The sequence below is a fragment of the Carassius auratus genome, linkage group LG36F (genome assembly GCF_003368295.1).
Source record: "Carassius auratus strain Wakin linkage group LG36F, ASM336829v1, whole genome shotgun sequence".
Taxonomy (NCBI): Eukaryota; Metazoa; Chordata; class Actinopteri; order Cypriniformes; family Cyprinidae; genus Carassius; species Carassius auratus.
This window is the reverse complement of record NC_039295.1, coordinates 1,428,960-1,455,459: the sequence shown is the minus strand read 5'-3', so window position 1 is coordinate 1,455,459 and position 26,500 is coordinate 1,428,960. Positions and strand designations below refer to the sequence as shown.

The window sequence follows — 26,500 nt, the reverse complement described above, 5'->3', positions numbered from 1 at the left end:
CAGGGCCTGGCGTCACGACGCATGACGTACGCCGATGACGCAGGCGTGACGCAGCGCGGATGTCCCAGAATGCCGCTGTCTGCCAGCGCAGCAGTGATCAATGGTCAGGCGAGTCGGATCAACCGGTGATTTAACGCGGTAAACGTTAGAGATCAACCATCGATCTAAACGCTTCGACTCGGATGGAAATCGCTTGACGTGACTTTTCATGAGTAAATGAGATCTGCGTAAAGAGAGACCACCATCATCATCATCATCCTCATAATCATCAAACGAGCCGAAGACAAACCCCGCAGGTAAGACAGACGCGTCAACATCGCGTTAACAGCTCGATGATCGATCACGTTCATCTGATCGTGTTATTGACACATCAGTCAGCGGCTGTCAGTCGAGAGCAGGCGGTGTTTCATTTCTCCATTAAGATGACTTCTTCTGTGATTGACGTTATGATCACGATCACAGGACTTCAGTGATCCTGGGCTTCTGTCAGTCCCTGAGATCCACACAGAAACATGTTCATAATATACACATCACACACAACATTCAGTATCTCAGAGCCATCTCCGTGTGATTGAGAATCATCTCTGGAGAAAGGTGGTTATGTTTCTCTTCTGCTATAAGGACATTAACCCGTTTTATCCCAATTATTTTTCATAGACACGAAAATATCCAAATTATATTTCAGTGGTAGCTCTTTGAAATAGAATTACTTTCTGAATTATTATTATTATTATTTTTTATTTTATTTATTTATTTATTTTTTATTTTTTGTTTTTTGTAAAAGTGTGTGGGGGGAAAACTGTTTTATTGTCGGCCACAGTTGTGACTGGTGGGATAATAGGGAAGTCGTGGCCTAATGGTTAGAGAGTCGGGACTCCCAATCGAAAGGTTGTGAGTTCTAGTCTCAGGCCGGACGGAATTGTGGGTGGGGGGAGTGCATGAACAGCTCTCTCTCCACCTTCAATACCACGACTTAGGTGCCCTTGAGCAAGGCATCGAACCCCCAACTGCTCCCCGGGCGCCGCAGCATAAATGGCTGCCCACTGCTCCGGGTGTGTGCTCACAGTGTGTGTGTGTGTGTGTGTGTGTGTGTGTGTGTGTGTGTGTTCACTGCTCTGTGTGTGTGCACTTCGGATGGGTTAAATGCAGAGCACAAATTCTGAGTATGGGTCACCATACTTGGCTGAATGTCACTTCACTTACTCACATAATACTGAATGAACATATTTCTGTAGACATCAAGTTATATATCTCATGAGGCCCAACTATTTTAAAATCTGTATGATCACATTCTAGGATTACTATTTATATATATATATATATATATATATATATTGTACAACACTTGAAGTATGCTGAAATAAAAGAGATAAGAAATAATACAACCATCAACGTATTTCAAAATTGTTACTTTTTTAACTTATATCATAGTTTGTTATATCAGTGCTACCAGTATTACAGATAGATTATTGTAACATAATTTGTAACATTTGAACTCTGAATTTAGTGCAACAATCACTGTAACTCTGTCAGTGGAACATTTGAGTGTAGCCTTCACCAATAGATGTTATTGGATTTATATGTATTTGTATGTTAATCCTAGACACCTTAAATATAACATGTACCATGTCATAACTTTGTTAAAGGCCACCAATTATGCAAAATTCACTTAATTCACTAAATGTGTATTGGCAGTGTGTGAACACAACTGCCCTACAATGATATAAATCCACCCGTTCTTCATTTTCAATCCTCTTTAAACCGAGTCAGTCTCGCTAGGCTTGTGATTCTGCTCATGCAGTGTGATGTCACATTGCACAGGGGCGGTCCTCGGTGTTTGATTGACAGTCCTGCATTGTTGTAGTTTCCACCCTAGCTCTCTGCCTTCGAGTAGCTGTTACGTCAACAGTGTCTCGCAAGCAATCCCAATGCGCTGTGTTTGTTTGTAAGACTTAACATAAGAGTCTCAATTTTCTCAAGGTAAATGAAATGTGCTCTTTCCCCAATTTTGAATGGTCACCATTAGCACATAATGCAACAGAGACCGCTGAAGTCAACAGATTTCACTAATGATCCTAACAAACTGTGTGTAAAAGTAACATTATGATGCTGCAATCTTTAAGTCATTTTTATCATCCTGTAATTTGGCTCTAAATCTCAGGTGAAAATTGCCATTTTGACTCCCCTCTACAAAACAGTGTATTACTTAGTGAATATTAATCTATTATGCAGTTGAATCCCATTCGATTATGAACGCGGTATCGTCTAGCTTCTCAGTGAGCTACAGCTCTGTGTAGTAAATGCTGCTCCATCTGAAAACAGGTGATGGAGAGTTACTACTAATCACAGAACTGGCTTTACTGATGAGATGTGCAAGACAATCACATGTGATTAATCACACAGCCCTATTGGGTACAAATGGAGCATCTCAGTCTTTGCAAACAATGCTGGATCATGACTCATCATTTTTTGCCAAATTTCATGAGAGTACTGCCAAACAAATAAAAAATTTAGCAATGCAAAATAACAAAAAATGTATGTCTTTCACCAAGGACCATACATAATATTGTGAAAAGACTCCAAAGAAATCAGAGTACATTTAGGGCAAGGCAGGAAACCTCAGTTGAATGTGTTTGACCTTTGAGCCCTCAGATGTCATTGCATAAGAAACCATCATACTGCAGTGTTAAATATCGCCACACGGGCTCAGGAGTAATTCAGAAATCCACTGTCATTTATCACAGTCTGCTGCTGCATTAGGAAATGAGACTTGAATATCTGTTACTCAAGGAGAAAGCTTTACATCAATTCTATGTAGCGATGCTGCCATGTTCTGAAAATCATGAGTTTAAAGTTTAAAGCATTCGATCACACGGACTGTGTGTGGATACACACTTCACAAGATCTCCCAGCTGGATTCAACTACGTTTGCATGACTTATGAAAACTCATTTTCATTTGTAATTCAAAGATTTATTTAAATTATATAAATATCAAGTTAATCGAGTAACTCAATTTCAAAAAATGAAAAAAAGTCTCTTTTAATTTATTTTAAATCTCACGTCAGATTCTTTCGCAATGAATTTTAAAAATGTGACACAACGCCTTTACGTCACCCAGATAGAGGAAGGAGACACAAGCGCTGTTTCCAAAATCCCAAACTACAAGGAATCAGCAGTTTTTTGATTTGAGTGCACGGGCAAACGTAAAGAGAACGTCGTGGCGTGTGTCCAGTGCAAGATAGAGCTGGCATACCACAGCTAGGGCCCTATGATTTCCGCGATGCAGAAAACGCGGAGGGAATCGCGGAATCCAGTCATAAAAACGGAATTCACAGTTTAACGCGGAATGGCATGGAATTTGAATTAATTAATCAAAAATAGATCATTGCACTTACATCAAATCACGATATGGACTAATATCTGTAAATATTAAGCTGGAACATTCTATTTAAATATGAATCCTGCATGTTCTGCGTGTCTCTGTTAATGAATGGAACAGAAGCACATCTTCCTTTATTAACACACTGAAGCGCACGTGACACTCCGGTGATTTCAGCGTCTGCTGTCTCACTAAATAAGACGTGAGCACATGAACAACATCTCCAGAACTGCTCTGACAGTCACTTCATGAGCATTTGACCGTTTGATTTGAGTAAAACTAGTAGGGGTGGGCGGATCGATCTAAATATCGATAGTATCGATGCCAACACTGGTATTGGTATTGGATCGATACAATTGTAATTGAATCGATATTTAAATTTAAATATCTCTCATCTACGTTCATTATATTTTGCTCGTGTCTTCTACCGCTACTTTTGCAGTATCGCCCACCACTAAAAACTAGCGTCACATCACATACACAAAACTGTAAAGGTACGTCAACCCTTCAAAATAAAAGTCCGGTTAAAGACTATTCTTCAGCAGAATGTACATACTAAAAAAAAAAAAAAAAATCAAACTTTTTTTTTTTTTTAAGGTTTAATCTCACAACATTTCTTCCATGTTTTATTTTTAATAGTAAATCCCCTTTGTTTACCAAAAAGTTAATTTTCAATAATTAAAAGATAAATTAAATTAATGTTGTATGTGCATCTCAGAAAATGCTTTATTTAAAACTGAATGGCTTTTAAATGCACTTAATTCATCTGTCTTTATTGTCATTGTTCACAGTACAAGTACAGACAGATACAATGGGTAATAATTAAATGTTTATTTTTGATGTATGCATTGCAATCTATGCATTTAAAAAAAAGGAAACTTAGCTGTTCATTTTAAGAGACCTGGGAGTCTTATTTTCTCTTGCATAATTAATATTACACTTTAATTAAGCTAAAAAACAACAACAATTTTATCCGATTACTCGATTAATCGATGGAATTTTTGGTAGAATACTCGATTACTAAAATATTCGATAGCTACAGCCCTACTTCTATCCATATTAGAACTGTTAACAACGAACAAGAGCTCTCAGCGCAGTCAAAACAAAAGTCCCGCTTTGAATACATTGGTCAAGCCGAAAAAAACAAAAAACAAAATATTGACCGATATATCGGTCTTGGCAATATATCGGTTGACGACTATTGATGAGCATCTAAAGACTTTATTTTCAAGAGATACTGGACAAAAATATTGCTTGCAAAGCTTAAACAATTAATATCCTTAATTCCCAAACAATGAAACATTGTAATTATTAAGGAAAGCTGATGTGACACAGTGTTAAATGCACTTCTGTAGTGTGTTGCAGTCATCAAAATGTGTTCATATTTACAAAATGTACAAGTACATTGGTCAAAAGATTGGAAATGTTCTCTTAGTACTTTTGTCAATTCAATAAAAGTTCAAGAGAATGAACAAAATCACAGACTCTTGATTTTATTGCATTTTTACAAAATGTCCCAACTTTAGCTTCATCTACTAGAACAAACTCAGTTGTTATCTGTTAACTGAATAAAAGCGTGTGCTGTTGTCCCTCGTGTGTTTCAGGGCGGATGGCGAGTCCCAGAACCAGACGTGTGCTGAAGGAGGTCCGGTCTGAAGACGAGAACAATGTGAGCGTCTTCATCAGCTCCTCATCCTCTCTCTCTCTCTCTGGTGCGGTGTGTTTAAAGCATGTGTTTGTGTGTCAGGTGTGTTTCGAGTGCGGCGCCTTTAACCCGCAGTGGGTCAGCGTGACGTATGGCATCTGGATCTGTCTGGAGTGCTCGGGCAAACACAGAGGCCTCGGCGTCCACCTCAGGTCAGACTCCTTTTTATCTGAAGAACATCTGAAAATATCAAGTGTGATGCATTCATTTGTGAGTGGTTCATTTGTTCTCTTCGTAGCTTTGTACGGTCTGTTTCGATGGACAAGTGGAAGGACTTGGAGCTGGAGAAGATGAAGATGGGAGGAAACAGCAAGTTTCGTATGTTCCTGGAGCTGCAGGACGACTTTGACCCGAATTGGAGCCTGCAGGACAAATACAACAGCAAAGCCGCTGCGCTCTTCAGAGACAAGGTGATTACTCCCATCATCCATTGATCTGGTGACTGTTTCCTTGACTCATCAGTGGAAAAACTAACTCTAATCCCAATTTTTTTTTCTTCCCCAAACCCAAAAACGTAGTAAGGACATTGATAAAACAGTCTTTGTGACATTACATTTACATTCATTTAGCTGACGCTTTTATCCAAAGCAACTTACAATTGCTATATTTATGTCAGAGGTCGCACGCCTCTAGAGGTTAAGTGTCTTGCTCAGGGACACATTGGTGTCAATGTGATCATTTTATTAAGCATAATTTATTAACAACGCCTTGTCTACGATACAACCGCTGAGGTGAGGGGTGGGGCGTTTAGACTAACCAATCAGAGCCCATCGCCTGTTTCTGAGGGAGGGGCTTCCTAAACAGGAAATTATCAGCTTGGAAGGAAGGAAGGAAGAAGGGATAGAAGTGGAATAAAGGTCAATTATGAGAAAAAAATGTACATATCTTACACTGCACCCCATAAACACAATCAAGCCTAGAAAAAAAAAGAAACACCCCTTTAAAACTTTAATTAACTAATGTCAGTATACTTGATCGTATACTTGAGCCGATAATCTCAAAGGTCTGTTTGATAGTTTTTAACGGGATGCAGGTTTCTACTGACCAATTATCTCTAATAAAGACTGAGTGATTAACTAACACAGATGTGCAGTTAGTAGCTAAAAGAACCAGGCACAATCTGCATTCTAATAAAATCTAATAACAATTAACATCATCCAGCTGGATTAAGTACAGAATTGATCATATTAAAGAACACTTTTGGATTCCCATTATATCGGGTATAAATAGTTTGTTTTGGCAGTTTTTACAGCATCCTTTATAAGTAGCTAAAGCCTCTTGTAATATTCTGTATGACACCTGCATTAGCAGTAGCAGGGAAGCTCCTGGCACAAATAGATTATATATAGCCATCAAAGGATACACCGCAAATAAGAAGGAAGGTCATCATCAGATATACGGAAGAGCCGTCTTCCTCCGCTTTTGTACAAGCTCGTCTCAAATCATGTGTCTCGTCATTTAACCAAGTGTTACAACCACCTGGCTCTGGGTGAAGTAACATTACAAAAAAAACATAAAAAAAAAAAAAATAGGTCTATATAATAATCACATACGCCGTTTATTGGGGAAGTATTTTATTAGCCCTACATTTATGCAATCAAATATTTACCGTTTACATTTTACGCAACATTTATTTATTTCACCATTATGATTTTTTTTCTTCTTGCAAATGCAAGTTTATAACTCATAGATTGGACTTCATAACTTCATTAAACTCCGCAATAGCGAGTCAATTCTGAGGAAAAAAGCCAGTCGTCAGGGATATAAACCGCTTCCAGATAGACTCCACGAACAGAAAGCATCCCATGCTGTATTTTCTCATTCATGCATGTTTATTATTCACTCTTAAATTGTCAGTGAGTTTAAGCAATACAACCCAGGAAATACAGCTCTTATTAAAACACTTTCTTAAAGTACCGTTACTTGTAAAATGCAGAATGGTACTTTATTTAAAAGCAGAGTATCGTGCAACACATACAATGCTGTAGTACCTTTTAGACACTTGATAACAACTTCCTTTTTCAAGATGAACTTTAGGCTTTAGGATATTGTACGGGTATAAGACTGGACTGAAGTTGTGATTGTTGTGTGTTGAAGATCTGTTTGACTGCTTGCACACATGACAGTATTCTGCAGTAGTGTGGTGTTGTGTGTTGAAGGTGGCGACGCTGGCCGAAGGGAAGGAGTGGACGATGGAGAACTCTCCTGCCAGGAACTGGACTCCTCCACAGGCCAAGAGCGGCCTGAGCGCCACCCACCGGTACCAGCCGTCAGTCCCTGCATCTGAAGATACACCATGAATGATGATGATGATGATGATGCTGACGTGTGATGCTGTCGTTGTAGGTCCAGTGCGGGACAAAACCACACTCACTCCTCTGATAAGACGTTTGAGGACTGGCTGACGGATGATGTCAACTCCTATCAGAAGTGAGTTTGTGTTTCCCTCATCCATCATTACATTCAGATGTTTGAAGAAAGAAGGACTAGACTCGTCACCAAACACCAGAGACTTAGTTCATACACTGGTGGACAAAAGTATTGGGACATCTCCTTCAGTCTTGGACAGAAAAAGACGCTTCCAAAACTGTGGCAACAAAGATGGAAACATAATTAATGTGTTTAAAATCGTATTTGCATCTACAGTTTTGAAAGTGTCTAAAATGACTTTTACCCATGTGTACTAGTGTTTTTGGCTTAAGGTCTGTATTTAAAGTCACAGCAGAGGTTTCTTCAGACCAGTCAAGTTCTTCCACACTGACTCAATCAGCCATTTCTTGTTTAACCTTAGCTTATACAGAATAGGCTAGGGTCCAGTCCAAACTATTGCTATAGAAGTTGAAGCACACAGTTGCCTAGAATATCATTATATGCTTAAATATTAAGATTTCTACTCATGGAAATAACAGAATTCGTCAAACCTGTTCATCATTTTGCATAAAAAAATTAAAACACATACAAAACATGAGAAATTGAGGGTTAAAAGTCTCCCTAAGTGTTGATTCTTGGTGAATTGCATGGAAACTAATGGGCATCATTTTGACCCTGAATCTTTTCGAAACACGTGCATCACATTCAATAAATATACTCTGGTTTAAAAATATAATGTGGGTCAAACTAACCAACATGTTTAAACAGCAAGCTTGTTTTAAAAGATTAATAAATGCATTATTTTTCACTCATGAAGCATTGTTATAAAAGCAATAGAGATGTGCTGTTTTGATATTCGTATCATGTATCGGCTCTGATACTGCCATTTTTTTTGTCGTATCGGTCAGAGAGGGCCAATCCATGTCTGAGATTGTGCGTATTATTCTGTGTTACTTCTGAAGCTATTTTGTGATTTTGTGGCTGCTAGCTGAAGATAGTTTAAAGAGTTACACTTTGTCTTGAATCGCTTACCCCCATGCTGTTCCAAACCAGTAAAAGCTTCGTTCATCTTTGGATCACAATTTAAGATATTTTGGAAGAAAACCAGGAGGCTTGTGATTGTCCCATTGACTACCAAGTAATTAAACTGTCAAGATCCAGAAAAGTAGGAAAGACGTGGTCTGAATAGTCCATCTGACATGAGTGGTTCAGACTTTAGACCACGGGCCGGTTGCAGAAAACCCAATATTTTATAGCTTCTCAGTGACCTATGGTGCTGTCTATTAAATGTCCCTCCATCTGAAAGCAGGTGATGGAGATTTAGTGTTAATCACGGAGCCGGCATTTGTTACTTAAAATAATTTTTCAACATTGCAATTCTTTTTTACACCATAAAGTAATAGTCTTTCATCAGTTATTCAATGCTTTTTTGCTTGTGCGTTTACTTCTGCATTTATATATATATTGAGTTGCTAAAGCAAAACATTTAAGCTACTCTTTCTACGTTATCACAAACATTCTAAAAGAAGCCTTTTCTTTGGCATTTAAATCTGTATTACAAGCAATCCTGTGCAAGCCTTGAATGGTTTAAACACCGGCAAAAACGTAAACGAAAAAAAATGCAGTTTATAAACTTCAATTCCTGATTCACTCACACTGTTATCTCACAGAAACTTTTTCAAATGACTTCATATGTTATTTAATGAAGAAATATGAATTGTACCTCACTTTCAGCATTAGAATTATTTCACCCGCGCCGGACAGAGACTGAGACGGTGTCACTACATGTCGAGCCAAACCTCTCACAGCATCAGCATCAGCAGAGATCTTTTTTTTTTTTTTGAGATTGTTCTTTTTAGAGACCGCTGATCAATCATCCCAACCGTGACTACAATGGTTGTGATAATGATTTTTTTTTTGCCGATAACCAAGCAGCTTTATTGCAGTCACATGACTCAAAAGCTTTTATGTTGACAGTCAAATAAACAGTAAGCGCTAGATGGGAATAGATATGGCCCGTCACCCCAGCTAGTGTCCACATCACACGTTTGTACGACCATATTATTTCATGTGTGTGAACCGCTGTAACCTGTGGTATTACCGTATTTTTCGGACTATAAGTCGCACTGGACTATAAGTTGCATTCATTTAGAACCAAGAACCAAGAAAAAACATTACCGTATACAGCCACGAGAGGGCGCTCTATGTCTTCAGTGTAGACTACAGGAGCAGTGAGCAGCATAGAGCGCCCTCTGGCGGCTGGAGACGGTAATGTGAACTCTTAGTTAATTTCTCTCGGTTCATGTCAAATTAATTTTGATAAATAAGTCGCACCTGACTATTAGTCGCAGGACCAGCCAAACTATGAAAAAAAGTGTGACTTTTAGTCTGGAAAATACGGTATGTGTGAATATTGTTGTGATTTTGTGGTGTTTCAGTGCCGGAGCGTCCGGCGCGCAGGAGAATCGATATGTGGGATTTGGAAACACTCCTAACCCGCCCAAGAAAGATGAAGACTTCATGAACAACGCTATGTCTTCCATCTACTCGGTAAAACTGCAGCAGCAGCGTTGATATAACTAAGGTTGGTCCGTCATTCGTCCTTACCGTTGTCTGTGTCGTGTGTTTCAGGGCTGGAGCAGCTTTACCGTTGGAGCCAGTAAGTTTGCATCGGTGGCTAAAGACAGTGTAAGTACATTGCTGCAAACACACACAGAACAACTGTTCCCCTAATGTTCAGCACACCACTAAACCTGCTAGTAAAGGACGACAGCAGCCGCATTGAGTTGCTAGATCAGGAATATTTGTGCCCTGAATATGTTTTATGGAGCCAGTGAGACACCGAAGCTGGTGTTAATAATGTGTTGTGTCTGTCAAATGGTTTACAGACGGGTTTTTATGAGGCGGCAGTCTCAATCAAATTTTGTGTCGTAGCGAAACTCTAGGAGACAGTCACGTGCAAGCATCACTGAACAGCGTCCATTAGGGCTCTTAGTCCAAAAGTGTGCACATTTGAAGAAATACTGATATTTTTACACACATTCACATTTCTTTATACAGTATCATAATTTCTGTTTTGAAGCTCAAATGACACTCATATTGTGTGATCAGAACCTGCACAAATTGGTTGAGATGTTAAACAAATTGCGAAACAACTGGGGGAAGGGTTTACATTAATGTATAAAAAAAAATGTTTGGGGGGGGGGGTTGCCTTCGTGTATGTATAATGCAAAATTAAAGTAGTGTTCGTAAGTGCTTCTTTGTTTACAGCGGTAATCAAGGAAACAGTGTATTGCTGCTGCTCCACCAGCGCCACCTGCTGGCAGAGAGTAAATCAGCTTCTCTTTCAGCCTGTCTGCTGTTTCGGTTTCAGTAAAACTACAGTCTGACCGTCCTGTTTTTGCTTCATATTTTGAAATTATACAGTCTTGTAGAAATTAATGTAGATTTAAAACTGGTCATGCTGCATGTGTGCAGAATCTTTGTTTGGATCGTGATTACAATGCACAGATTCCTCCAATTTTAAACTGAAAGAGCACAGTTAAAACCTATGTATTTTCTATTTGTGTTATAAAATTTCAAACATTTTATTTGACATATTTCAGTTTTGTGCAGCATTTTGTCCAAGCGATAATAAAAGGACACCTTTCCATTTTTTATTTGTCTTAAATCTCTCTTTTAAAAAATAAGCCCATCTTTTACAGGGCTCCAAACTGCAACTAAAACGACCAAAATGTTAAATTGAAACCAAAAATATTAAATTGCGAGAAGTTTTTAATGAGGTCACCACTGGCGATAAGGCCTATGTGTTTACGTTATAACTTAAAAATTTTCTTGTAATGCTTTTTTTCTTGATTGTTTTGCGATCGCATCATTTGCAATGTTAACGTATTAAACTGAGAAAATGTGCATCAAAGTTGAGTGAACTTCATTATTTGAAGCACACTTGCCACCCAGTAATCGCAAAAAAATGTGTTACTTTTTAATAAACAAAGTATCGGCTTTAAAATTATAAAAAATTCATAATGAAATACAAACAATGAACACAGTTTGGGCACTCTTTGTGGCAGATGCAGTCACTTACGCGCCTCAGTTCAAGCGGCAAGTAACTCATTTAATCTCTCTCTTTACTACTGTAGCACAGAATGAACTTAAATTAACATCAAAAGGCAGGGCCTACAGTACAACTTACTTATTGCAACGTAATAATGGTCTACATTTAACTTAGAATAAACATTTGGTGTCTATAAGCTCATCAGTCAGCTAGAAAAATAACTATAAAGAGAAGCATGTTACTATATGCGCTATTGCATTTTAATATTTGTCTACATGATTCAACTCCTATGAAATTAGATTTAACTAATTAAGAAGAACAGACTGATTTCCAGAATGCATTGAGGAGGAGCACAAACTTTAGTCACTGGCCAAGTGATGCTTATAGTCCATGACATTGGTTCAGATTCTGTGTAATAAACCGTGCGTGACTGTATATTTCAAGTATGAAAAGACATTTAGTACCACTTTAAGGGAACCTTAGTATGGAAGCATATGGGTAGCATTATTCAATTTGGGATGTAATATGCAAAATGACAATGCATTTCTGTATTTACATTTACATTTTCCAATACATTTGTGCAACGTTTGGTGCAAAATGAAAATGAAAATTAAATTACATAAGTTTAATTTGCCATTTCATACACCAGTTTTAATATGTAAAATGAATATTAATTTAATGTCAATCACTGCGTGAACAAGGCGGGGCTTACAGAAGGTCAAGAGACTCAAGTGAGAGAAAATGGAGTATCAGTGCGAGTGAAGCACTGTAATGTCTGAAAGCACCGCTCACTGTTAATTAGCATAATATTTGAATCAGATGTAGCTGGGCACATAATTTGTGCTGCTGAGACCTGCAAGAGACCCCGTTAAATTATTGTATGAATATTGTCCCACTGATAAATACAGTGCAAATAGTTCTCTCTCCTTGGATAACAGTGAAGTGGAAATAAATATAGTTAAATTTATGAAATAAAATTAAATAGGATTTTTATGGAAGGTAAGTCTGGCCAGTTATACAAGCAACACGAGTCAGATGAGTCTGAAGATCTGAGCTGAATTGGGTGAAAAATGTAAGTTCTAGTCTGTCAATTACTCTTCATAATAAATAATAATATTAAAGTTAACTGTATTTTTCGGTATAAGTTGCATCAGTCCAAAAAAACGTCATGACGAGGAAAAAAACATATATAAATTGCACTGGACTATAAGTCGCATTTATTTAGGACCAAGAGAAAACATTACCGTCTACAGCCGCGAGAGGGCGCTCTGGGGTAGGCTACAGGAGCACTGAGCAGCATGAGTACTGAGCAGCATAGAGCTAATTTTACAATTTTTATTTAGAAATTTAACTATATTCATTTTTACAATTATTTATTAATGTCACACACACACATACCTAGTGCCTTATGACTTAAAAGATGAGAGTGGTAAATGTTACAGACATGGAACTGTTCAGTCTATTATTTTTCAGTGGGACAATATTCATATACTACAACCTAGAAATAATTTGCAGGTCTCGACAGCACAAATTATGTGCCCAGCTACATCTGATTCAAATATTATGCTAATTAACAGTGAGTGTAGTTTCAGACATTTCAGTGCTTCACTCGCACCGACTCTTATTCTGCCTGAAAGAATAAAAAGACTGAGGTGAAGGCGGAGCGATTCGACCAATCAGATGAAAGCAGCGTTTCAGCTCCGCCTACAAGTGTGAATGAAATATTGAAGCCATAAACCAAAATGATCAAAACGTACACGGACCATCTGTCTTGTCCATGTTCTCTCACTTGTATCCTCTTCTTGAGATTTGAGTCTCTTGACCTTCTGTAAGCCCCGCCTTGTTCACGCAGTGATTGACAGGGCGGGAGGGGGTGGAGATGTGATCGGCTAGGAATGCATTTTCAATGTGCACATTGAATTTTGCTACATTCATTGCGGGACATTGAATGAAAATGCAATCGTAAGTGTCTTGACTGTGAGTGTTAATGCATTTAAGAAAAATAGCATTTAAATGATCATTTTGCCACAGTTTTTGCTTGAACATGTTATACATATCTAATCATTTCTGTAATACATTTTCATTTTAATTTTGCAAATTATAAAGCGTTAAAATTAATATTCATTTTACATATTAAAACTGGTGTAGGAAATGGCAAATGAAAATTATTTAATTTAATTTTCATTTTCATTTTGCACCAAACGTTGCACAAATGTATTGGAAAATGTAAATGTAAATACAGAAATGCATTGCCATTTTACATATTGCATTGTCATTTTGCATATTACATCCCAAATTGAATAATGCTACCCATATGCTTCCATACCTTAGCTCCCAGGTCATCTACAAGATGAGACATAAACACATCACAATATGATTGAAATGCTAAAGTGTAAAAATAAATAAAATGTGTTTATTCTGTAGCACCTAAAAAAATATTTTGGCTCCTATGTTTTTTTTCTTACTCAATTTATTTTGTTTGGAGCCCTGCTTTACTCCCCATCAAGGCATGCATGCTTTATTTAATGTTCAATAGGTTTGTTTTTGTAAAATGTAACTTGATAATTACAATTTTCTTCAATGATGTAATTATTGGAGGTGTTTGTTAGCACCAGTTAAAGGGTGGGTACAATGTCTGCCTCATTTTGAGTCAGGAGCATCGCTGTGTGTTCACTACACCGCACACTCTTCAGGCTGAACGGTTTAATGATCGATTGTGATGAATGATGTGTGTCAGCTGCTAGGGATTGTGATTATAAAGACACTTTCTCCTCTTCTGTCCTTAACAGACCACAAAACTGGCCAGCCAAGCAACTCTGAAGGTACGTCTCATCAGTGTGAAGTCTGATTTCTACGAGGACAGGCTTAAAATATCAATGTACCCATTTCAGACCTGCCAGTCTGTAGGCATTTTGTGTAGCAGATATGCATGTTGACCTCAAAGTACACTGGTACAATTGTCAACATTACATCGCAACACACACCAAACATTTTCCTTTGAGATGACTTTAAATGACAAGAGATTTTTAAACTTTCTCTCCAAGAAAAGAAAATATTATAACGTGTTTTTATACCACAACGACAGTCAAGTGTAGAAATGACTAAATTTTGTGATCTGTATCGGCTTCTTATCACAGAAAGACATTTATATATTCTATATTGTATAGAATTAGCCATAACACCACTATAGATTAGCCATAAAGGAGCTTTAGGTAATAATGTAGTCCCCCAAACCTTGTGTCCCATCCCCGTCCCGTCTGATGGTACTCTATAATTTTTTTCCAAGGTTGGCAGGTTTGCTATTTTATCCAGCTTCACTTTAACAAACTGATACTGATTATTTAATCATATTAATATAAACATGTGCACACACACACACACACACTGATTGTGAGATGCTGAAGAACTAGTGTGTGTGAATGCAGGCACACATGGGCTGCACCTCTTAATAATACTGAACTAAACCATCATAATCTGAATGAAAAGTGGTGATAATGTGATGTGAGGAACACTGCTCACAGAAGACCATGGTAAAGGTACAGTTCACTCAAAAATGAAAATGTGCTCACCCTCAGGTCATCCGAGCTTAGGATGTGTTTGTTTCTTCACTTCAGATTTGGAGAAATTCAGTATTCCATCACTTGGTCATCAGTGGATGCTCTGCAGTGAATGGGTGCCGTCAGAATGAGAGTCCAAACAGCTGATAAAATGCTGTCATTGGAGGAAGTGTTATGATGGGTAATGGGCTAACTTTAGCCAGAGGTCATGGTTTGAAGTTAAAATCATCTTGATGCTGGATTAGTTTCATCTTTGGTCTTCTCCAGATGTTCACTGATGGACTGGAGTGCTGTGGATTATTGTGATGTTTTTATCAGACTCTCATTCTGACGGCACCCATTCACCGCACAGCATCCGTTGATGAGACGGTGATGCAATGACACATTTCTCCAAAACTGATGAAGAAACAATCTCGAGGGGAAGCACAAGTTTGTATTTTTGGCTGAAGTGTTCCCTGAAGTCCAGCAGTGAGACCTCTGTAGTCCCGTCTGTAGTTTATATACGCTGCTTTATTCTGTCTCTGCCGCCGCTGCTGCTGTGGATGAAGTTACGGGGCTATAAACCACCGCCTGAGCCGGTAACCCTGACCGCATGCTGCACGAATGTGTGTGTTCTGTGTCTTCAGCACGCATTTCATGACTTCTCTTGATTCCCGCCATTCACTGCAGCTGATAAAAACTCTGATCGCTGTCCATTTGAAGGTCATGTGACAGATCATGCCCCGCCCCCCACACAGTGTTGATGGTCTGTCATGCATGTGATGTGACTCATGTCGTCATCAGGTGTTATCTGTGTGTGAAATACAGCATGTTGTGAGTGTGTGTGTTCACCGTGTGTTTCTCTCTCAGGCCACTGAACTGGGACAGACGTTAAACGACAGTGTTATCAAGCCCACCCAGGAGAAGGTAACCAGCGTGTTTGTTACTAGCGTGTAACTAGTCTAGTTAAGAGTCAGTCAGCGCTGCCAGTAAACTAGAGATGCAGGAAGTACATTTTCCACATTAAGATAAAACTCATTTTATATACAAGTACACTTTTTTTAAAAATATGCATGCCAACGTTCAGAAGTTTAGGGGAGAAGTCTCTTTTCACCAAGACTGCATTTAGTTGATGAAACATAGATAATTCATAAATGTTTTCTATGTGAATATCTGTTTAATTCAGAGCTGTATTTCCAGCAGCATTCCTCCAGTCTTCAGCGTCACATGATCTTCAGAAATCAGAATAAGAAGATGATTTACAGTTGTGCTGTCCGTCTGTGGTTCCTTTAATAGAATGTTTAAAAAACTTGGAATATAAATATTTTTGTAGCATAATTTTTGATCAACTGAATGCAGTCTTGCTGAATTGCTTTAAAAAATAAATCTTACTGACGGCAAACCTGTGGACGGTAGAGTCTATCATACGTGTGGGGAGTTGCCTCTGTATAATAAATGTTGTCTTAAGATTAAAGTTATGAATTCCTAAAAACAATTATGTATCTTTCTTAAAATGCTTGCTGTGAGGGTAAGATGTGCCAGTGACTGCTCACCGTGAGTAGTCCTATAATCAGCAGTGTTAGTCTCATTCTGTCACAGCATTACAGTCACAAACTCTCAAGAGTTGTACAGAGGTTTATCTGAAGTGTGTGTGTGTGTGAGGGTCCGACCAGCCGTGGATCTCACTGAATGAACTCTCTACAGATGTCATCCTCTAACACTGCTCTGACCCATGTAGGTGAAGGAGGGAAAGTTGTTTGATGAAATGGCCGTCAGCATCACAGGTCTGGCCACAAAGGTACGAGGCTCCCGGCTGCTCGCGATCATCTGATGTGATGCAGTGACACACGTCAGCTGATCGCGAGCAGAGAGAAACGCTTGTGCTCTTTCTGTGTCTCAACTCACTCCTCTTTCTCTTCTTCTGCTGCCATTGTGATCACGGTGGTGAGTACGGTGATTTAGACGTAAAAGAGCTTGTGTGATCATGAGAAGACTCTGTAGATCAGTCCGTAGACGAGGACGCTTGTATTAAGGACCCCATGACAATCCAGATGACTTTGGATTTTTAAGCAAAGATAAGTGATAAAACATGATATATTTCTGGCCGTGATAAAAGCTGTAGAAGCTGGACTGGTTTTAAACTCAAAACAATCCAGATCACAGCTCTCTGTGCTCCTAGTGCTAGCAGAGAAACACTTTTCAGATGTACACGGTCTCTCTTCTGGAATAACACATTTTTTTATGTTATGTATGTTGTGTTTTCTCCAGACGTACTGTTTAATAGCAAACTGTATCATGGGGTCTTTAAAAATAAAATCATGTCATGTTTACAGTAATACATCACTGCTTTTTAACAAAATAACTTGAAGGCCCTTTCACACCAAAGCAAAGTCAATGATCCATTGGTCTGATCACACTGAGAATGAATGAGTTGAACGAAACACAAAAGTGACCCGTGCTGGCAAAATGAGTCGGAATGAGCAGATCTTCAAGAACGATTTCGATTCATTTTCACATTCTCCATTAAAACATCTTCAGTGATGTATGACTTGTTGGAATCGGATGAAAAATGGCGAAGGAGTCGGCAGAATAGATTTTGAGAATAATCAAGTTTGCATTGTTTTCTGAAGTTAAATCATCAAAGAAACCGAGCAAAGATGCAAATAAACAGAAGTTTACTCAATAACAGCGAGTCTTTTCTTTAAATGTCTGATTAACAATGAGACAGATCTATGTTAAGACCTACTGTAATGGATGAATCTGATATAATGTTGCACGTTAGATTTTCCCCCAACCAATAATTAAACGTTCATGTAAGACATAACAGATTATGTTTGTGTGAATCTAGCCGAGGCATTTCTCAGTAATGTACTTCATGGGGAGATCGCTCGCTCTTTGAAAGGTGCATCTTACTCATGCGCTTCGTCAGTTTTGTTTTCATCAGCAAGGGTTTGATATTTCACCGGTTTGTACTCATCTCATTGAGAAATCAATATGAATATTCACAAAGCTGCGCTTTCCAACAATAGACCTACAACTTGTGGTGAGAAGCAGCATCAGTGAGCAGAGGAAAAGCTACTCCTCAGAAAATAAAGATCATTTGAGGTGTTTTATGAGTATGTGGAGCTTTGGGATTGCTAGAAGAGGAACTCAGGTTTGTGAAAACCTCAAATTCGATCAAAACTGACATCTTTGCCTGTAGCTCAAAGTTAGACCGTGCACATTCCGACTCATTTTGGCAGCACGAATCACCAATGTGAACACATCCGCTGCTGCTCCAGACTAATGACACACACTCGTGATGTTGAACTGAAGCGCAGCAGCACTGGGATCTAAAGTGAGATTAAATCCATGAAGTCACTTGTCCTTCTGTAGTTTCTGTCTCCCGGTGTGTTGCATCTCGAGGCGGGTGAAGGGGTCTTCTGTGGTTCTGTGGTTGATCGCTGGGCTCCGTGGTGTTGAGGCGCTGTGTGTTTGTGCAGGTTCAGGGTGCAGGAGCTAAAGGATGGAAGGACATGACGTCTTTCTTCGGTGGGAAACAAGAGGCCGCTGATGATGGGTAACTACAGATTTATTCAGGAACATGAATTATTTGAAGAACATTATGTGAGATCATGTGATATTATTACTTCCATGATTTTTGTACATTGATGGGGAAAAGTAAGATACAGCTAACTTCTAAAAAAACTTTTATTCAGCAAGCAAACTGACTGTAAAAACATGATATTTTCCATTTTTAACTATATCTGCGAGCAGTGATTCTCAGGTCACAGCTTCCTTCAAATGTAATCAGTGTATAACAGACAAATAATACTGTCTCTCCATTTTAGCTGGACATGGGCACATTTGGTCCTGTCTGGCAACTTGACAAATGTTTTCAGTATTATTAGGATATATAAAGTAAAGGTGTTTGTGAATATTACAGATTCCTTTGCAAGGTTTGACTATTAAACTTATTTCTATTTATATTTCTGCAATTAATTCACTACAGATCAATCTATGAAATAATTGACAGATTAAAACTATGAGATCTATAAAGATTTGTTATCCAGGGTACAACGTTGGCGTTAAAACCTTCATTTCTGAATGCTGTTGATATAGCATCAGAAGTTCTTGAAACTTGAGTTAGTAATTATGCTCCACACTCACAAACGCATCGCATCAGTCTGCATCTCTGTGACAGTAAAACGGTTTTTGTAAGGAGAAGGGTGGTACCCAATTTTGTTAGGTTTTTAAGTTATTAAAATGAGGTTTTTCAGAACCTGGAAATGGTGGCAAAGTTTTCACACAAGAATGGTTATCATCAACAGTAATCAGAATAAACATGAATTTGATCTTAACTAGTTATTACCAAGTTATTACCAAATAAGTGTTAAAGCACCACCTCCTGACTGATTTTATCAAATTGAATACACCGCTTAATCGAGCCAACTTGTAAGTGTCTGCCATGTTTCATAACGGTTGGCTATTCAGATTTGACATTATAACCTGCTGAAATTTGATTGGATGTTGGCAGCCATGTTTGTTTGCGTGTCTGAGAAATCTATAATTTGCCCCAGAGAAGGGGCGTAAGCATATTTAACGTGACCGTATGGCTGTGGTGTTTGATTGGAGATCAGACAAACAGCCTAGGAGGAGTTTGAAAACCTTTTTTTTTTTTTAGGACTGTCATTCAATGAATTTTTTAAAATCTAATTAATAATATATATTGTTTAATTAATTGCAAATTATATTTGGCTGCAAAAAAGATGTAATGCTATTTTTGTGTTAAATGAGAAAGTATTAATTAGATATTATGGCCACACCATAAACATTTAGGCTACAACGGCCCAATATAAACGATATAATATGTTTTTTTTTTGTTTTTTTTACTCATGCAATTGAAGTCGTTGAGAACCAAAACAGCTTTAACAACAGTCTTCAAAATTCCTTCTTTTATGTGCCACAAATTAAGTAAGTCATTCAGGTTTGAGTAAATGATGACATACATTTTTTTTGGGCTAACTATCCGTTTAAAGGTTTCTTCCTTTTCTTTTTTTAAATGAAATATAATACTCTAAATAATAAACTAAAAGTGCCAGCAGGTGGCAGTAAATGTCTTTGAGTCTTTCATTTGATTTGTTCAAACAGCTGATTCATTCAGAAATTAAGTAAATGGTAGTGGTAGGCGATACTGCAAAATTTGATACCAAATACATATAGGGTCAGTATTGCAGATACCGATACCAATACGATACTTTTTACTTAAAAAAAAAAATACTAATAATAATAATAATAATAATAATAATATTTTTGTAGGGGAGTGCAGTAGGTCTGTGTCATTATTTCTGAGGTGAATGAATGATCAATTATTTAGGCAATATTTTTTATTAAAGAAGTCAACAAAATTATTAGTTATTAGGCACTGTAGAATGAATTCTTTACAGCCTTTTAAAATAAAATAGGCTATAAATAAAATCACGTGACGACAACAACGAATCACAGCAGAGCAGCAGGAGGGGGTCCGGATGAAAGCAATGTTTGCTCAGGATTGTAGAGGTAGAAGACACGAGCAAAGTATAATGAACGTAGATGAGAGATATTTAAATTATAATATAAATTCAATTACAATTGTATCGATCCGATACCAATACCAGTGATGGTAACGATACTATCAATATTTAGATCGATCCGCCCACCCCTAGTAAATGGCTGACTTTATGAATGGCTCTTTGAATCATTGGTTCACACGATTTGTTCAAAACCACGGATTCATTCAGAAACTAAACACTGCTGTGTTGTTCGGAGATGCACCACATTTCTGCTGTGGCTTAATAGGGAATATTTTTTTGGAATAATTGAGCAAAACCTCTCTCTCTCTCTCTCTCTCTCTCTCTCTACATATATACATATATATATATATATATATATACACGTATATATATGTGTGTGTATATATGTGTATGTATATATGTGTATGTATATATATATATATATATATATATATTAGGGATGCACGATATTGGATTTTGGCCGATATTCGATATGCCGATATTTTCAAAATAATTTTGGCCGATGCCGATACCGATATCGATATATATACAAATATATACTGATATATTTAAACTTTAATTTTACTGAAGAGAAATCCATGTATCTCTTCTGTACTGATTCTACCATAAATTTATTATTTTACAAATGTAGACAGACATTCACATCTGAAAAACAGGTCAATTATTTCACTTGGAGAATATCGGTTTGGCTCATCGGCAGAAATATTCATATCGGCCGATACCGATAATGGTCATTTTAAGCTTTTATCGGCCGATACCGATATTGTGCCGATATTATCGTGCATCCCTAATATATATATATATATATATATATATATATATAGAGAGAGAGAGAGAGAGAGAGAGAGAGAGAGAGAGAGAGAGAGAGAGAGAGAGAAAATATAAATGTGTTCCTGTAGCTCAACTGGTAGAGCGTTGCAATTAGCAAGCAAGCAAGCGCAAGGTTGGGGGTTCGATTCCCCAGGAACACATGATAGGTAAAAATTAATAGCCTAAATTCATGTATATGTATATGGTGGGGAGTCGTGGCCTAATGGTTAGAGGGTTGGACTCCCAATCGAAGGGTTGTGGGTTCTAGTCTCGGGCCGGACGGAATTGTGGGTGGGGGTAGTGCATGAACAGCTCTCTCTCCACCTTCAATACCACGACTTAGGTGCCCTTGAGCAAGGCATCGAACCCCCAACTGCTCCCCGGGCGCCGCAGCATAAATGATGAACACTGCTCCGGGTGTGTGCTCACAGTGTGTGTGTGTGTTCACTGCTCTGTGTGTGCATTTCGGATGGGTTAAATGCATTTCGGATGGGTTAAATGCAGAGCACAAATTCTGAGTATGGGTCACCATACTTGGCTGAATGTCACTTCACTTCACTTCATGTAAATTTATATATATTTATATACATATTTGTCAACAGTCATCTATATGAAATGTAAGATGATGTACAGGTCTGGAGGCAGGGCCAGTGCATTTACTGCCTTAAAATATTTTAATTGTGTGTTATTTTTTCATAACTAATTAATAGAGTAAACGTGTTAAACTGACAGCCCTATTTATATATGTGTCGTGTGTGTGTGTGTGTTTATAATGCAACTGGAAATTTGAGATATAGATTATATTTAGAAACCTGAAAAATAAAATGTATCACAGTTTCCACAAAAATATTCAGCAGCTTAACTGTTTTCAACACTGATTCTTGAGCAGCAAATCATTATATTTTCATGATTTTTGAAGCTCATGTGACACTGGAGACTGGAGTAATGATGCTGAAAATAACATCAAGAATCATTTATCATCCAGTCAGGTCACCCAAAATAAATTTCCAAGTTAAATATCCTGTTGTACTCTTTAACATGTCTCGTATGTGCTTCAGGACAATCAGACTTAATGAGGTGTCAGTGCTCTTCTGTTTCTTTTGGGGATCTTGTTTCTGTGGGATTTTGATGATTAGATTTCTGAAAGCATTTCATGCACTTGTCAATCAATAAAAAATATATAATAATAAAAAAGTCACTTTTGTTTGTTTTGCTTGTTTGATTTCAGTTCTGCTTACGAGGAAGGATATCAGAACCAGGGGCCTAAGCGTGACTTCTGGGAAACGTTTGGTAGTAACTCTGCTCTCAGCGGTGACTCTGTAGAGAGGAGCTCCGAAGCCCAGTCCAACAACAAGAATAGTGGTGCAGACGGCTGGGACACCTGGGACAATGACTGGGAGAAAGCTGGAGATGACAAGGACAAGAAGAGCACGCCCAAAGCGGCTGAGGACTCTTGGGACAACAGCGGCTGGTAGACCTGCAGAGGGTTTGTGTGTTTGCTTTCATTGACCTGTCCTGTACAACACACCTCTGACTAGACCTGTCCCTCGTTTCGCCTGTCGTTGTTCGTTTCTGTTGAGAATAAGTTGATGAAGATCTTTTTGATGTCCCTGTCCATAATGGAGATGTTTAATATTACAGTATAAAGTTTGATATTCTAGTGGATTTTGACACCAGCAGAAATCTGCATGTCATCTGCTGTTTGTGGTCCATAGATCATAAAGCTTCAGATCGCAGTGGCTTTTCTGTGTCATGACAGACTCCTGTTTGTTCATGGTTAATTTTATATGTATGTGTTCATTATATATGTGTATATATAATGAGCTGTCAATCAGATTCCTATTAAAAAAAATAAAAAATGCATTTTTATCGGTAAAATTGTTCAGGCTTCCTGTTCATAACGTAATCACCATGACCAAACGTTTGTCTGTAGAAGCATGACGCATGGGCTTTTCATCGTTTTAGTTAACATCCTCCAGTTCATCATCACCTCATGGCCTTCTAATGGAAATCGCTAATATTTTTTTCTTTTTTTTAAGTGTTAGGCATTTATAATCAGGTTATGTATTTTGTGTGTATGTTTCCTCCTTTAATATCCTCTCGTGTTGTCCATATTGTCATTCCAGATGTGAAAATTTGCTGTTTATGAGCTCTTGGATTACATGAAAGAACAAATTATCTCAAAGATTTCATGTAAAACTCAAGACTTGGACATCAAACATCATTATTTATTCATGTTTTTTCATTTATTTTGGTCTTACATATGTGATTTCGGCTAAACGGGATGTTTCTCCTTACAGTACCTCAGTAATAAGGTGATTGTTTTCTGTATTATTGTCAAGTTCACCCCGAATCTCTCTTATGAAACTGAAAATTGCTGTTATACATACATCATGTGTTCATGAATTCATTGACATCTACTGCTCCATGGTTGTACCGGAGTAGCACATCTCTGCTATATATGTTTGAATTGTAACAACACCTGCTGTGTCTGAGGAACATGGGTGAGCTACACTATATTCTGTTAGTTAAATAGTATAGTTAATAAAGCTTTAAACACCACCACTTCTGGACTTGGTCTCATATGTAACTTGAACCTGATGTTGATGAGAAGGTCACGAATTGACAGCTGGATTTTGCATCTGAAGATGTTTCCTGTGCAGTTTTTGAAAATTCAGAGCTCAGGAAGCAAACATCATTACGCTAGGCTCATGGTGTGGACGTGTAGTGAAGGTTTGAGGAAATCTGCAGTAACTGAAACCCTTTCAAATGGACAAACAAAAAGAAGCATTGGCTGTTATCATGATGTCCTGCTCACTGGCAGATCAACTGAAGAAGACGAATGTCAGAGTCACATGGGGTGCCTCAAGGATCAATGTTTGGTCCCCTCCTGTTCACCATAAACACAGCTTCTCTGGTGCATGATCATAAGGGTACATGGGGTTCCTGTCAGAATATGCAGTAGAGCTCGTTCTTTTCAAGACTGGACTACTGAAATGCTATGTTAGCCAACTAGCATTACTAAAGAGTGTTCATACCATGCTTTAATTGCTGTAATTTCGAGATGACGTGACATTCTACTCCTCAGACTCTGAATTATGCATTTCTATGGCACCATCAATGGCTAAGTAGCATGTAAATGTATCTGTTGTAAACAGGTGGTATCTTGGAGACATAGTCCAAGTTGGTCTTCACCTCCAACATCACATCCAGGGACAGAGTTTTGAAGTCGTCAACGGATTGTTTGAATTATACAGGAATTCCGGTAGACGTGTGTGTCGCGTTTTTTTTATGTTCCGCCAGGAAACAGATGCCATGAAGCCAAACCCCCTCACGAAAAAAGAAACCCGTTGTGTTTACAACCGTGACAATAAGTGCTTATCAGGATCAACTAAATTCTGGATTTTCAAAAGTTCACGGCATAGAATCTCTAAAATATGTCCGAGATTTTTACACACTGATCTTTTATTACGGCAAGATTTCCACACCCCGAAATGTGACCATGAATGAAACTAACTGTGATTGGTTACTTGACATGTCAGTAGGACTTGGCCAATGAAAGCTGCCATGGATTCCAGACCTTCAGCCGTCAGTCTGAAGGTCTGGTTATGTGAGACTAGGGCCCTGTTCCACACTAGTGTGTTTTCATTTAAAATGGCATTTTCGAATTAAAATGATCTGCGTTTACACTGGCATTCCAGCTGCATTTCTGAAACGATCTCCATGTACATAACATAACGGATAATGCATGTCACGTGACCATTCATGCACACTGGACATGCATGTAAAAGTGTAAACAAGAAGTTGGTTGCTAGTCATTTTGGTCCATTTACACTGAAATGCAACCCCAGAGCTTTCAAAAGTCTCTGTTTTTGAACGTGGAAAACACCAGAGTGGTGTAAACGATAGGCATAGCCATATCAAAGGTTATGCATTTTAAAACGAAAATGGACTAGTGTAAACGAGGTCTAGGTCCAAGTTGTCAGAACATTCCCAACTTTAAAGTTGCAATTACGAGTTCTGCAAGCCTTTGGTGATGATAGTGTTACCATAAAAACACAATTCCAAATCTGAGGATGCGGACAGCTCTGTGTCGAGCATCACATTATCTTGAAATTACTGTAATTACAGTATGACGAGGCGTGAATACAACTTGAACCTCTGATCCAGAATGTGGAAACATGTCTGGTCCTCAATTGGCCAACATGGACTAAACACTAAACTCACTCCACTGGCTTCAGATTTTAGATTTTGATGCTGACTTTCTGGACTTCAGCTGCAAGAACACCACCTCAATACATTCCTTTAAGTATATGAGCCAACTAAGGTCAATAAACGAGTGACGCCTTGTTCCTTCACGGTGTTTCCAAAACCTTCATCGTCGCTGATCCGCTCTGGTAGAATGAGCTTCTAACATCTCCCTGAACTTCTGAGACCATCACAGCTTTTCAACAAGCACTGAATCACTCCACAACCTTCAACCAATTTCAACCGCATTTCACTTCTGCTTTGGCTTGCAGTCTGAACTGCACACTTAGTGAATGCAGGACATTGGTGATGATGGAAATGCATCCGTCTCGTATCATTTTAGAGCCTTATTACGTTTTTTGTTTTGTGTCCCACTGAAGATCGGCAAAGGTTTGGAATGATGTGATGCTGAATAAATGATGATTGAATGATCACTTTTTTTTATTTTTTATTAACCTTTACTCTTAAGATTATTAAATGTTTTTCCCAAACCTATTTTATCAAAAATATTTACTTGAAGTTCCCTTAAATTTTATGCTACCATTTTAATCATTTCACTTGAACAACACAATTTCATGTTCACCATTTCCAGAAGTTGATTAATGGTTATATGACATGCATGTGAACAAATAAAATATTTATTTTAAGTTTGTTTTTATTTGGATTGTTTTTATTGTTTTGCTAGCTTGCATTAACATACGTCCAGAAATATATTCAACAACTTCTAATGAACGTAATGTTCATAACAATTCAAAGACCCTGAAGTTTAATAAGAAATTATCTTAATACACAGCTGAGATTCTGACGTTCAGTGTTTTAAGAGTGTGTGCTGCTTGCAATTCCAA

At 38.0% G+C, this 26,500-nt stretch overlaps 1 protein-coding gene across 6 annotated transcripts; it reads left to right on the top strand.

Moving 5' to 3' along the window:
- Nucleotides 1–20: 20 nt before the first annotated feature.
- Nucleotides 21–23,972, top strand: arfgap1 (ADP-ribosylation factor GTPase activating protein 1). 6 transcript variants are annotated; one of them, XM_026240788.1, is made up of 14 exons: nt 21–296; nt 4,985–5,049; nt 5,128–5,237; nt 5,324–5,495; nt 7,245–7,345; nt 7,432–7,515; nt 9,894–10,005; nt 10,087–10,143; nt 14,299–14,331; nt 15,615–15,644; nt 15,916–15,972; nt 16,784–16,843; nt 18,528–18,604; nt 22,636–23,972. In XM_026240788.1, the coding sequence occupies exons 2-14, from the start codon at nt 4,990–4,992 to the stop codon at nt 22,880–22,882; spliced, it is 1,200 nt and encodes a 399-aa protein (XP_026096573.1). In that variant the 5' UTR covers nt 21–296; nt 4,985–4,989; the 3' UTR covers nt 22,883–23,972. The 6 variants fall into 6 exon arrangements, with proteins under 6 accessions (XP_026096573.1, XP_026096574.1, XP_026096577.1 ...); XM_026240789.1 differs by lacking the exon at nt 15,615–15,644; XM_026240792.1 differs by lacking the exon at nt 16,784–16,843 and having other exon boundaries at nt 18,534–18,604.
- Nucleotides 23,973–26,500: the final 2,528 nt, after the last annotated feature.

Excerpts from the sequence above, each read along its gene's own strand:
- arfgap1 (XM_026240788.1), top strand. The coding sequence starts at position 4,990 with ATGGCGAGTCCCAGAACCAGACGTGTGCTGAAGGAGGTCCGGTCTGAA. Across the intron at positions 7,346-7,431 it reads GGCCTGAGCGCCACCCACCG|GTCCAGTGCGGGACAAAACC; the intron begins GTACCAGCCGTC and ends CTGTCGTTGTAG. Across the intron at positions 7,516-9,893 it reads GATGTCAACTCCTATCAGAA|TGCCGGAGCGTCCGGCGCGC; the intron begins GTGAGTTTGTGT and ends GTGGTGTTTCAG.